This window comes from Macaca fascicularis, chromosome 14 (genome assembly GCF_037993035.2).
Source record: "Macaca fascicularis isolate 582-1 chromosome 14, T2T-MFA8v1.1".
NCBI classification, from domain to species: Eukaryota; Metazoa; Chordata; class Mammalia; order Primates; family Cercopithecidae; genus Macaca; species Macaca fascicularis.
The window spans coordinates 11,312,913-11,325,505 of record NC_088388.1 but is presented as its reverse complement, the minus strand read 5'-3'; the positions used below and the strand labels follow the sequence as shown (position 1 = coordinate 11,325,505).

At 47.6% G+C, this 12,593-nt stretch overlaps 1 protein-coding gene across 2 annotated transcripts; it reads left to right on the top strand.

Moving 5' to 3' along the window:
* The first annotated feature begins 861 nt into the window (after window positions 1–861).
* Window positions 862–10,923, top strand: TTC9C (tetratricopeptide repeat domain 9C). Of its 2 annotated transcripts, XM_065529476.2 has the most exons (4): window positions 862–1,477; window positions 5,941–6,015; window positions 8,234–8,416; window positions 10,573–10,923. In XM_065529476.2, exons 3-4 carry the CDS (start codon window positions 8,248–8,250, stop codon window positions 10,665–10,667), a joined length of 264 nt encoding a protein of 87 aa, XP_065385548.1. In that variant the 5' UTR covers window positions 862–1,477; window positions 5,941–6,015; window positions 8,234–8,247; the 3' UTR covers window positions 10,668–10,923. The 2 variants fall into 2 exon arrangements, with proteins under 2 accessions (XP_065385548.1, XP_045227926.1); XM_045371991.3 differs by lacking the exon at window positions 5,941–6,015.
* The last annotated feature ends 1,670 nt before the right edge of the window (window positions 10,924–12,593 follow it).

Genomic DNA, 12,593 nt, shown 5'->3' with positions numbered 1-12,593 from the left:
CTGTACTTCCAGCTGGGGGCTTCTGCGCAGCCGCGCGGAGCTCCCTGATGCCATTGCCCCTCCCACTACTGTTACTTCCGTCTCACTTCCAATTGCTGAGGCGTCTTAGGGGTCGCTAGCCTCTTTTTCCTGCTGTCTGTGCTTGCAGCAGTAACGACAAAAAGTCAAAAGAGAATGTGTTGCAACATGTAAGCCTACTAGCAATTGTGTTTCTGGCTAGGAAGCAAAAGGACTCCCCAGAACCAAGAAATACAGTAATCACGGGCCCTCCTTTTTTCGCAACGCCTCAACTTCTACCCAGCAACTGAGGCCTTGACCCCGCCCTTTTTCTCTTATTGGACAACTTGAATCGTCATTTGCCGTTCCGATTGGTCATCCATGATCGTCCGGATTTTTCCAATTGGCGAAGCTGCCAGGGGATTTTTTTTTTTCCCCCCCCCCGCCCCGTTTGGTTCGTTGAGGAGGCGGGGTCGTTTCTGCGGGATTATTTTTCCGGAGCCTCTTCTGATTGGGCGATGTGGCGCAATGCTCGCTACCCTTTAAGATACCGCACTGTCCGCATTTCTGACGTGCTCCCGCCGGTAAACCGAAGCCTGGGAGAGTTCCAGGCTTGGGCATCTGCTGAGGGCGAGGAACTGGTCGCGGCGCTGGGTGGGCTTGCAGCTGTGACGCTTATGTGGACACCTCAGTCTCCCTTGGTGGTGGTTCATTTCGGCTTCCCAGTTTATATTACTGACGTCAACAGATAAATGATTGCTGAATAAAGAAGAGTTGGAATTGCTTCAAGCCTCCGGACTTTTAGCACTAGTCCCACCCACTCCCTTCTACTTCCAGGTCGGGGGGCGGGTCCGAAAGAAAGGCGGAAGCCAGTGTGCCCGGCGTTCTCACGCCCGTAACAATTTCTGAGTAGGGCGTCGCTTGAGTTTTTCGGAAAGTCTCCCATCGTCTCCCCCGCCCACATCGTCTTTTTAGGAAGTCCCTTAATGTTTGGCTTCATTATTCCCACATCCCCTTCCTAACTACTTGCCTGCACTTCTGGAGAAAAAGACTGCAGAAAGGAGAGGTGGGGCTGTGAGTAGAAACAAGCAAACCGCAGGTCCCTGTTGGGGGACCCTCCAGGAAGAAGAGTAATTTCCTGCCTTCTTGAATTGGCTACTACAGTCAATTATTTTGTTCCCAACCCTAGAGCTTCAATTGCTCCTTCACTTAGCAATTTCCCAAGAACCCTGGGCGACAGTTATGGAGAAGCGTCTGCAGGAGGCTCAGCTGTACAAGGAGGAAGGGAACCAGCGCTACCGGGAAGGGAAGTACCGAGATGCTGTGAGTAGGTACCATCGAGCTCTGCTTCAGCTGCGGGGTCTGGATCCGAGTCTGCCCTCTCCATTACCTAATCTCGGACCTCAGGGCCCGGCCCTCACGCCTGAACAAGAAAACATACTGCATACCACCCAGACTGACTGCTACAACAATCTAGCTGGTAAGAACGGGGCTAAAGGGGGCTAGAGAGCATTAAGACAGGAACATGAACATCTGTGAACATTGGGGAAAAAAAACCGCTGACTTTTTTAAAACTGTCATCCATTTATTCTGCCATGAGTTAAAATAATCTGCCAATCTGTGGGGCTCTAATTAAGTTGCCATAGAGCAGGGCTTCTCCGACTTCACCTGGAGAGTTTGTTAAAACACAACTTCCTAGGCCCCATCCCCAGACGTTCGATGGGTCTGACGTGGGGCCTACCAGTTTGCATTTCTTTCTTTCTTTTTTTTTTTGGAATGGAGTCTCGCTCGGTCGCCCAGGCTGGAGTGCACTGGCACGATCTGGGCTCACTGCAGCCTCCGCCTCCCGGGTTCAAGCAATTCTCCTGCCTCAGCCTCCCGAGTAGCTGGGACTACAGGCGCCCGCCACCACACCCAGCTATTTTTTTTTTTTTTTGAGACGGAGTTTCGCTCTTGTTGCCCAGGCTGGAGTGCAATGGCGTGATTTCGGCTCACCGAAACCTCTGCCTCCCGGGTTCAAGCGATTCTCCTGCCTCAGCTTCCCGAGTAGCTGGGATTACAGGCATGCGCCACCACACCTAATTTTTGTATTTTTAGTAGAGATGGGGTTTCATAATATTAATCAGGCTGGTCTTGAACTCCTGACCTCAGGTAATCCACGCGCTTCCACCTCCCAAAGTGCTGGGTTTACATGCGTGAGCCACCGTACCCAGCCCCAGTTTGCATTTCTAACAGCCTTCTGGGTATTGCTGATAGCTTTAGGGAATTTTGCAGGCTATAGGACAAAATTATACCTAAGGTCAGGCCATTGTTTATTTAAGGGACATTTAATATCTAAACCACCAGCTGAAGCAATGAACGTGTTTCACAAGTATTAAATGTCCCTTATTTTAATATTAAGTTTAAAGTAGGTCGTATAACTTTTCCTCATTTTTCTTTTTTTTCTTTTGAGAAGGGTTTCCCTCTTGTTGCCCAAGCTGGGGTGCAATGGCACGATCTCAGCTCACTGCAACCTCCTCCTCCCGGATTCAAACGATTCTCCTGCCTCAGCCTCTGGAGTAGCTGGGATACAGGCGTGTGCCACCACGCCCGGCTAATTTTTTGTATTTTTATTAGAAATGGGGTTTCACCATGTTAGCCAACCATGTTAGCGAACCATGTTCAGACTCCTGACCTCAGGCGATTCGCTCACCTCGGCCTCGCAAAGTGCTGGAATTACAGGCATGAGCCACCGTACCCGGCCCAATAATTTTTATTTATTGAGTGCCTATAACATGTTGGGCAGTCATTTACAGATGTCTGCCATCTTCACAAAACTGCAAGGATTACCCCCATTTTACAGATGAGGAAATCAGATCATGTCACTGCCTAAAACACCCCATTGGCATCTCATCACACTTATGAGAAAATCCAAACTCACCTTGGTCCCAGCACCAACTAGCTCTTTTATTTTTTTATTTTTTTTTGAGACTGAGTTTTGCTCTTGTTGACCAGGCTGGAGTGCAATGGCACCATCTTGGCTCCCCACAACCTCCGCCTCCCAGGTTCAAGCAATTCTCCTGCCTCAGCCTCCCGAGTAACTGGGATTACAGGCATATGGCACCACGCCCTGCTAATTTTGTATTTTTAGTAGCGATGGGGTTTCTCCATGTTGGTCACACTGGTCTGGAACTCCCAACCTCAGGTGATCCGGCCACCTCGGCCTCCCAAAGTGCTGGAATTACAGGCGTGAGCCACCACGCCTGGCCTTTATTATTATTATTATTATTATTATTTATTTTTTTGAGACAGTGTCGCACTCTGTTGCTCAGGCTGGAGTGCAGTGGTGTGATCTCGGCTCACTGCAAGCTCTGCTTTCTGAATTCAAGCGATTCTCCTGCCTCAGCCTCCCAAGTAGCTGGGATCATAGGCGCCTGCCACTACACCCGGCTAATTTTTGTATTTTTAGTAGAGACAGGGTTTTGTCAGTTGTCCAGGCTGGTCTCGAGCTCCTGACTTCAGGTGATCCACCCGCCTTGGCCTCCCAAAGTGTTGGGATTACGGGTGTGAGCCACCATGCCCTTCCCGAACTGGCCCTTTTATACACTTAATGCCCAAAGTACATTTCCACGTTTTGTAGGCTGTCTTTCCAGCTAGAATGCCCTGTCCCTTGAATGACACTTATCCAGATTTGGACTCAAAAGTTGCTTCCTTAGAGAAGCCTTCTGTCGGCTGGGCGTGGTGGCTCATGCCTGTAATCCCAGCACTTTGGGAGGCTGGGGTAGGTGAATGACGAGGTCAGGAGATCAAGACCATCCTGGACAACACGGTGAAACCGCGTCTCTACTAAAAATACAAAAATTAGCTGGGCATGGTGGCACGTGCCTGTAATCCCAGCTACTCAGGAGGCTGAGGCAGGAGAATCGCTTGAACCAGGGGAGTCGGTGGTTGCAGTGAGCCGAGATCGTGCCCTCCAGCCTGGCAACACAGTGAGACTCCGTCTCAAAAAAAAAAAAAAAAAAACAGAAGCCTTCTGAGTTGGGCGCAGGGCGCAGTGGCTCACGTCTGGAATCCCAACACCTTGGTAGGCCAAGGAGTTCAAGACCAGCCTGGGAAACGTGGCGCAACCCTGTCTCTACAAAAAGTCACAAAAATTAGCCAGGCTTGGTTATGCGTACTGGGGTAGTCCCAGCTGTTCTGGAGACTGAGGTGGGCCAATGTCTTGAGCATGGGAGGTCTAGGCTGCAGTGAGCCAAGATTGGGCCACTGCCCTCCAACCTGGGCGACACAGCAAGCAAGACTCTGTCCCCCACATTCCTCCCACCAAAACATCTTCCATAAGCAAACAGCACTCTGACTTCATTCATTCTCTGTCCCAGCGTAGTTTTATTTTTCTTAAAGCAATTCTTTTTTTTTTTTCCAGACCGAGTCTCGCTCTGTCACCCAGGCTGGAGTCAGTGGTGTGATTCTGGCTCACTGCAAGCTCTGCCTTCCAGTTTCACACCATTCCCTTGCCTCAGCCTCCCGAGTAGCTGGGACTACAGGCACCCGCCACCACGCCCCGCTACTTTTTTGTATTTTAAGTAGAGACGGGGTTTCACCATTAGCCAGGATGGTCTCGATCTCCTGACCTCATGAGCCTTGGCCTCCAAAGTGCTGGCATTACAGGTGTGAGCCACTGTGCCCAGCCTCTTAAAGCACTTTTAAAACTTAATTTACGGCCGGGCGCGGTGGCTCAAGCCTGTAATCCCAGCACTTTGGGAGGCCGAGGCGGGTGGATCACGAGGTCAGGAGATCGAGACCATCCTGGCTAACATGGTGAAACCCCGTCTCTACTAAAAATACAAAAAAAAAACTAGCCGGGCGTGGTGGCGGGCGCCTGTAGTCCCAGCTACTCGGAGGCTGAGGCAGGAGAATGGCGTGAACCTGGGAGGCGGAGCTTGCAGTGAGCCGAGATCGCGCCACTGCACTCCAGCCTGGGTGACACAGCGCGAGACTCCGTCTCAAAAAAAAAAAAAAACTTAATTTACTTGTGCCGGGTGTGGTGGCTCACGCCTGTAATCCCAGCACTTTGGGAGGCCATGACGGCCAGATCACAAGGTCAGGAGATGGAGACCATCCTGGCTAACATGGTGAAACCCCGTCTCTACTAAAAATATTTTTAAAATTAGCTGGTTGTGTTGGTGGGTACCTGTAGTCCCAGCTACTTGAGAAGCTGAGGCAGGAGAATTGTTTGAACCTAGGAGGTGGAGGTTGCAGTGAGCCAAGGTCGCGCCAGTGCACTCCAGCCTGGGTAACAGAGGGAGACTCTGTCTAAAAACAAACAAATTCATTTACTTGTTTCTTGTGTATTCCTCCACTTTTTCTTTTTCTTTTCTTTTTTTTTTTTTGAGATAGAGTTTCACTCTGTCAACCAGGCTAGAGTGCAGTGGCATGATCTTGGCTCATTGCAACCTCCGCCTGCCAGGTTCAAGCGATTCTCCTGCCTCAGCCTTCCAAGTAGCTGGGATTACAGGCGCCCGCCACCAAACCCAGCTAATTTCTTTGTATTTTTAGTAGAGATGGGGTTTCACCATGTTGGCCAGGCTGGTTTCGAACTCCTGACCTCAAGTGATCAACCTGCCTCAGCCTCCCAAAGTACTGGGATTACAGGCATGAGCCACTGCACCTGGCCTCAACCTCTTTAATCATCAAGATAACTGCCTTGCTCCTCTTATTCTCTGCTTCTAGCTCAGTGCCTGGCACATGGTCAGTGCACAAGAACTGGTTGTTGAATTAATGAGCAAGGGTGATAGATTGGTTGACCTCTGGGGAAATAGCTAAGTATAAACCATATGACCACTTGGTGGGGGTGTTGTAGAAGGGATACAGACATCAGCACAGGCCCTTTAATGTGCTCAGCAGTGCTGATTCTTGGTCTTTCTCAGCACTGTGATTTCATAATACTATGTTTAATTCCCACAGTTGTGAAATAGGGAATGTGTTTCCCTTCTTAATCATCAAAAGGCAGAACATTGACCTGAATTGGCTTCTCCGCAGGTTTGTATTTCAAGGTCCCATTAAGTCATCCAAGAGAATAGTGAAGTTATATACTGGATTGTTACTGAGAATCATGATTTTGGAGTTAGAGAGCGCTTCATTCAAATTTCATATTCATTCCACCTAGAAGCTATAAGATCTCGGACAAGTTACTTCTCTGAGTCTTGATTTCTTCATCCACTAAATGAAGATAGTAACACCTATGTAATTGTGTAGATGCGAAGATTAAACAAGACAGTGTATATCAAGCACATAGCACAGTGCTTGCCATTTCCTCACACAATTAATGGCAACCATTATTAACAAAGCTGCAGTACAAGAACTGTGGTGAAATGGGGGATACAGAACATAGAGCCTTGGGTAGAAGAGATACAATGAAGATAAATTTGTTTTTTAAAAAATTGTAATTTATCTAATTTTTTTTTTTTTTTCTTTTTAAGATGGAGTCTCGCTCTGTAGCCCAGGCTGGAGTGCAGTGGTACAATCTCGGCTCACTGCATTCTAATTTCATATAAAAAGTTAATGGGGCCAGGCACGGTGGCTCATGCCTGTAATCCCAGCACTTTGGGAGGCCGAGGCAGGCGGATCACAAGGTCAGGAGTTGGAGACCAGCCTGACCAACATGGTGAAATCCCGTCTCTACTAAAAATACGAAAATTAGCCAGGCATGGTGGTGAGCGCCTATAATCATAGTTACTCAGGAGGGTGAAGCAGAAGAATCTCTTGAACCCGGGAGGCAGAGGTTACAGTGAGCCAAGATCACGCTTCTGCACTCCAGCCTGGGCGACAGAGCGACACTCCATCTCAAAAAATAGTAATAATAATGGGGGGCTGGGCAGGGTGGCTCACGTCTATAATCCCAGCACTTTGGGAGGCTGAGACGAGTGAATCACCTGAGGTCAGGAGTTCAAGACCAGCCTGGCCAACATGGCGAAATCCCATCTCTACAAAAATACAAAAATTAGCCGGGCATGGTGGTGTGTGCCTATAATCCCAGCTACTTGAAAGCTGAGGCGGGAGAATTGCTTGAATCTGGGAGGCAGAGTTGCAGTGAGCTGAGATCATGCCATTGCACTCCAGCCTGGGCGACAGAGCAAGGCTCCGTCTCAAAAAAAAAAAAAAAAAATAGGGTCTCAGCTGGGCATAGTGGCTCACGCCTGTAATCCCAGTACTTTGGGAGGCCAAGGTGGGCTGATCCCTTGAGGTCAGGAGTTCGAGAACAGCCTGGCCAACATGGTGAAACCCCATCTGTACTAAAAACACAAAAATTAGCTGGATATGTTGGCACATGTCTGTAATCCCAGCTACTCGGGAGGCTGAGGCAGAAGACTTGGTTGAACCTGGGAGGTGGAGGTTGCAGATCATGCCACTGCACTCCAGCCTGGCTGATGAGTGAGACTCTGTCTTAAAAAAATAACAATAAAGAATACATTTGTTATCCGGGATACACTTGTTATAACACTGCAGTGAATACCCTGCCAAAAAAAGGGGGCAGGGGAAGGTCTCACTATGTTGCCCAGGCTGCCCAGGCTGGTCTTGAACCCCTGGGCTCAAGCGAGTCTCCTACCTTAGTCTCCCAAAGTGCTAGGATTACAGGCATGAGCCACCATGCTCAGCCCAGAGTTTTCAATAAATTTTAAAGTATGTTGTTATCAGCTTTATAGCCAGGTCTAACTCAGTACTAAATGTGTAGCAGAAAATCAGTAAATATTGAAGTAGATTACAAGATAATGTGAAGTTTTGTTTTTTTTTTTTTTGAGATGAAGTTTCACTCTTGTTCCCTTGGCTGGAGTGCAATGGCACAATCTCGGCTCACCGAAACCTCCGTCTCCCAGGTCCAAGCGATTGTCCTGCCTCACCCTCCCGAGTAGCTGGACAGGCATGCGCCACCACACCTGGCTAATTTTTATTTTCAGTAGAGATGGGGTTTCTCCATGTTGGTCAGGCTGATCTTGAACTCCCGACCTCAGATGATCTGCCCGCCTTGGCCTCCCAAAGTGCTGGGATTACAGTCATGAGCCCCTGCACCGGGCTGATATGTGAAGCTTTTATTCACTGCTGCATCCCCAGTGTGTAGAAGAGTGTCTGGAATATGGGAGACACTTTAGCATTTGTTGACTGAATGTTACCACCCTGTTTGGTACTGCCTTGAGCTGGCCAATGGAACCTGGTGTAACGAACCCTCCTCCCTCTTCTCTCTTTTCATTTGGCCCATTAGCCTGTCTCCTTCAGATGGAGCCTGTGAACTACGAACGAGTGAGAGAATATAGTCAGAAAGTCCTGGAACGACAGCCTGATAATGCCAAGGCCTTGTATCGGGCCGGAGTGGCCTTTTTCCATCTGCAGGACTATGACCAGGCCCGCCACTACCTCCTGGCTGCAGTCAATAGGCAGCCTAAAGGTAAGGGAGAAGGGCTTTGAAATGGTAAAGACAAAATTGTCTTGTTAGGGTGGATCTGTGGAAAGGGGATTTTATTTTACTTTGCCAGTGTATTATTTTCAATAAGTAATACATTCACATGGTTGAGAATTCAAACTGAAAAAGTATACGATGAACAGACCTTTTTCTACTCTTATGTTCTTGTCTCCACAGAAAAGCAGTATTATTGGTTTCATGTGTAGGGGGTTGATGCTTAATCAGGCACACACAATATATATGTCGGTATGTCTGTTTCATATATATATGTATGCCTATTTTAATATACATCAATGTGCTTTTATTTATAAGTACATATTTAGGCAGGCTGGGCGGGGTGGCTCACGTCTGTTATCTCAGCACTTGGGGAGGCCAAGGTAGGTGGATCACCTGAGGTCAGGAGTTCGAGACCAGCCTGACCAACATGGAGAAACCCCATCTCTACTAAAAATACAAAATTAGCTGGGTGTGGTGGCGCACGCCTGTAATCCCAGCTACTTGGGAGGCTGAGGCAGGAGAATTGCTTGAACCCGGGAGGCAGATGTTGTGGTGAGCCGAGATCCTGGGCAACAAGAATGAGACTCTGTCTCAAAAAAAAAAACAGTCTTATTTGTCGGGGCTGGGTACCGTGGTTTACGCCTGTAATCCTAGCACTTTGGGAGGCCCAGGCAGGCAGATCACCTGAGGTCAGGATTTCAAGACCGGCCTGGCCAACATGGCGAAACCCATCTCTACTTAAAAAAAAATTAAAAAAATAAATAAATAAATAAAAATACAAAAATTAGCCTGCATGGCCAGACGCAGTGCTCACACCTGTAATCCCAGCCCTTTGGGAGGCCGAGGCGGGCAAATCACGAGGTTAGATCGAGACTATCCTGGCTAACATGGTGAAACCCCGTCTCTACTAAAAATACAAAAAATTAGCCAGGCGTGGTGGTGGGCGCCTATAGTCCCAGCTACTTGGGAGGCTGAGGCAGGAGAATGGCATGAACCCGGAAGGCGGAGCTTGCAGTGAGCTAACACCACTGCACTCTAGCCTGGGTGACAGAGGGAGACTCCATCTCAAAAAAAAAATTTAAAAAACCACACACACACACACACACACACACACACACACACACACACACAATAACAACAAAACCAGTGATTGGAATAGGATGTGTGAATGCCAACAGATCCACCACTTTTATCCGTTAGCTCAGCTAACCCCAGGTGTGACCTAGAAAAAGGGCAGTCCTGCTGAGAGAGAATTTGGGACTTTGTTTCCAAGGCAAAAAGGATATTTTGAAGCAGATGAGAGACTCATTCCTGTGTTGGTTGGTTGAGCACTGAAAATTGTCTCCTTTTTGCATTCTGGCTTACAATAGCCATAGGATACTAGTAGCAGAGTCCCCAAATGTATAGCAGTGCAGTAAAATCTCACTAATCTAAATGAATGAGAAAGGCATTAATTATGAATTAATAAAGATATAAAATATAAGCCATTTGTTCATGTTTCTCACCTTCAAGTACATAAATTAACCTGCCATCTTTACGAATAGTATCTTTAGAGGCTCTATTTTAATAATTGCTTTATCAGTCTTGCTTTTATTATGAAATTAGCAACCAGTGGCCAGGCGTGGTGACTCACACCTGTAATCCCAGCACTTTGGGAGGCCAGGGCGGGTGGATTACGAGGTTAGGAGTTCCAGACCAGCCTGGCCAACATGGTGGAACCCCGTCTCTACTAAAAATACAAAAGTTAGCTGGGCATGGTGGCGCACACCTGTAGTCTCAGCTATTCGGGAGGCTGAGGCAGGAGAATCGGTTGAACCCAGAAGGTGGAGGTTGCAGTAAGTGGAGATCGCGTGCCACTGCACTCCAGCCTGGGTGACAGAGTGAGACTCTGTCTCAAAAATAAATAAATAAATAAATAAATAAATAAATAAATATTAACAACCAGTCCAGCCCGGGACACAGATTGTTTTTTCAATTCCAAATGTTATTAATTAACGAGATTTACTGTTGCATAGAATGGTTGCGATATATTCAGATCTTGGAGAGATTTAAAAATGGGAGCATGTTAACATTGTTTCTTGCCACAGGTATGATTATGGTCTTAACTGACTCTGTTTCTAATTGCTTCTCCATCATCTTCCAAGATGCCAACGTCCGGCGGTACCTCCAGCTGACACAGTCAGAACTCAGCAGCTACCATAGAAAAGAGAAGCAGCTCTACCTGGGCATGTTTGGTTAACAAAGAAGAAAGATGCTCCTCCAGTTGAACTTAGGTGGACCATTAAACATGCATGAAGGAGAAACCTGACCCTCAGCAAGATAAATTAACCCTATACCTCTGACCCAGGTGGATTTTTGTTTCCAGTTCTGCACAAACTTTACTACTTAGACAGTCTGAGTCTTTTTCTGTCTATGCTGTTTATTTCTATAGCGTTCAATACATGTTATTGTTGGGGATATTTGCCTTGAGAAATATAATCAGAAAATATTCATCAGCTGTGGGTGGAATTAATCGTATCTCTGGCATAGCTTTTTCATGACAGTGTTGTTAAATGTACTTATATACAGAGGCGATGGCTTGCAGAGGATGACATAGTAAGGATAGGCAGAAAGAAGTGTCTTCCTTTATTTTTTCAGAAGCCCAAAGCAAAATGGGAAATATGGCCGGGCACTGTGGCTCATGCCTGTAATCCCAGCACATTGGGAGGCCGAGGCAGGCAAATCACGAGGTCAGGAGATGGAGAACATCCTAGCTAACACGGTGAAACCCCATCTCTACTAAAAATACAAAAAATTAGCCGGGCATGGTGGCGGGCGCCTGTAGTCCCAGCTACTCAGGAGGCTGAGGCAGGAGAATGGCATGAACCCAGGAGGCGGAGCTTGCAGTGAGCCGAGATCGCACCATTGCACTCCAGCCTGAGTGACAGAGCAAGACTCCGTCTCAAAAAAAAAAAAAAAATGATGCAAAGATTAGCTGGACCTGGTGGTGGTCACCTGTAGTCCCAGCTATTCTGGAGGCTGAGGTGGGAGGATTGCTTGAGTCTGGGGGACAAAGGTTGCAGTGAGCCAAGATTCTGACAGCACTCCAGCCTGGGCGACAGAGTGACATGTCTCAATAAATAGCCCAAATGTATTAAAGTAACTTTTTGTTGTTTGAGACAGTCTCACTCTGTCGCCTAGGCTGGAGTACAGTGCCATCTTGGCTCACTGCAGCCTCTGCCTGTTCCCAGGTTCAAGTGATTCTCGTGTCTGAGCCACCCAAGCAGCTGGGATTACAGGCATGTGCCTCCATGCCTGGCTAATTTTTTTGTATTTCCTTTTTAGTAGAGACATAGTTTTGCCGTGTTGGCCAGGCTGGTCTTGAACTCCTGGCCTCAAGTGATCCGCCCACCTCGGGCTCCCAAAATGCTGGGATTACAGGTGTGAGCCACTATACCCGGCCAAAAGTAACCATTTTGTTTAAACTAATTTTTTTTTCTTTTCATTTTTTTTTTTTGAGATGGAGTTTCGCACTTGTTGCCCAGACTGGAGTGCAGTGGCGTGATCTCGGCTCACTGCAACCCCTGCCTCCCGGGTTCAAGCGATTCTCCTGCCTCAGCTGCCCAAGTAGCTGGGATGGATGACAAGCGGCCGCCACCACGCTCAGCTAAATTTTTGTATTTTTAGTAGAGATGGGGTTTCGCCATGTTGGCCAGGCTTGTCGTGAACTCCTGACCTCAGGTGATCCACCTGCCTCGGCCTCCCAAAGTGCTGGGATTATAGGCGTGAACCACCGCGCCCGGCTTTTCTTTTTCTTTTAATGTTATGTTCCAGTAAGCAGAGATCACATTCCACTGTACTCTAGTCTGGGCAACAAGAGCAAAACTCCATCTCAAACAAAAAATAAAAAAAGAGAAACAGTGAGTAAGGGCTTTTCTTGCTTAGTGCCTTTTAAGCACCTGATAGAACTCTCTGGAAACTGTGTTGGACTTGGAGGCAGGTTGCAGTATGGTGCAGTCCTGGCTCAGTAGGAGGTTCCATCAACCAGGAGCCCCTTTGTGATTTTGTTTCTGTTTTTTCATGGTGGACAATGTCTATGATGTGGGCACCACATAGATGAGACTATATAGCACGGCCTCTACCTTTATAAGTGGTGGCAATAAGCATGTGATTAACCATCATATAA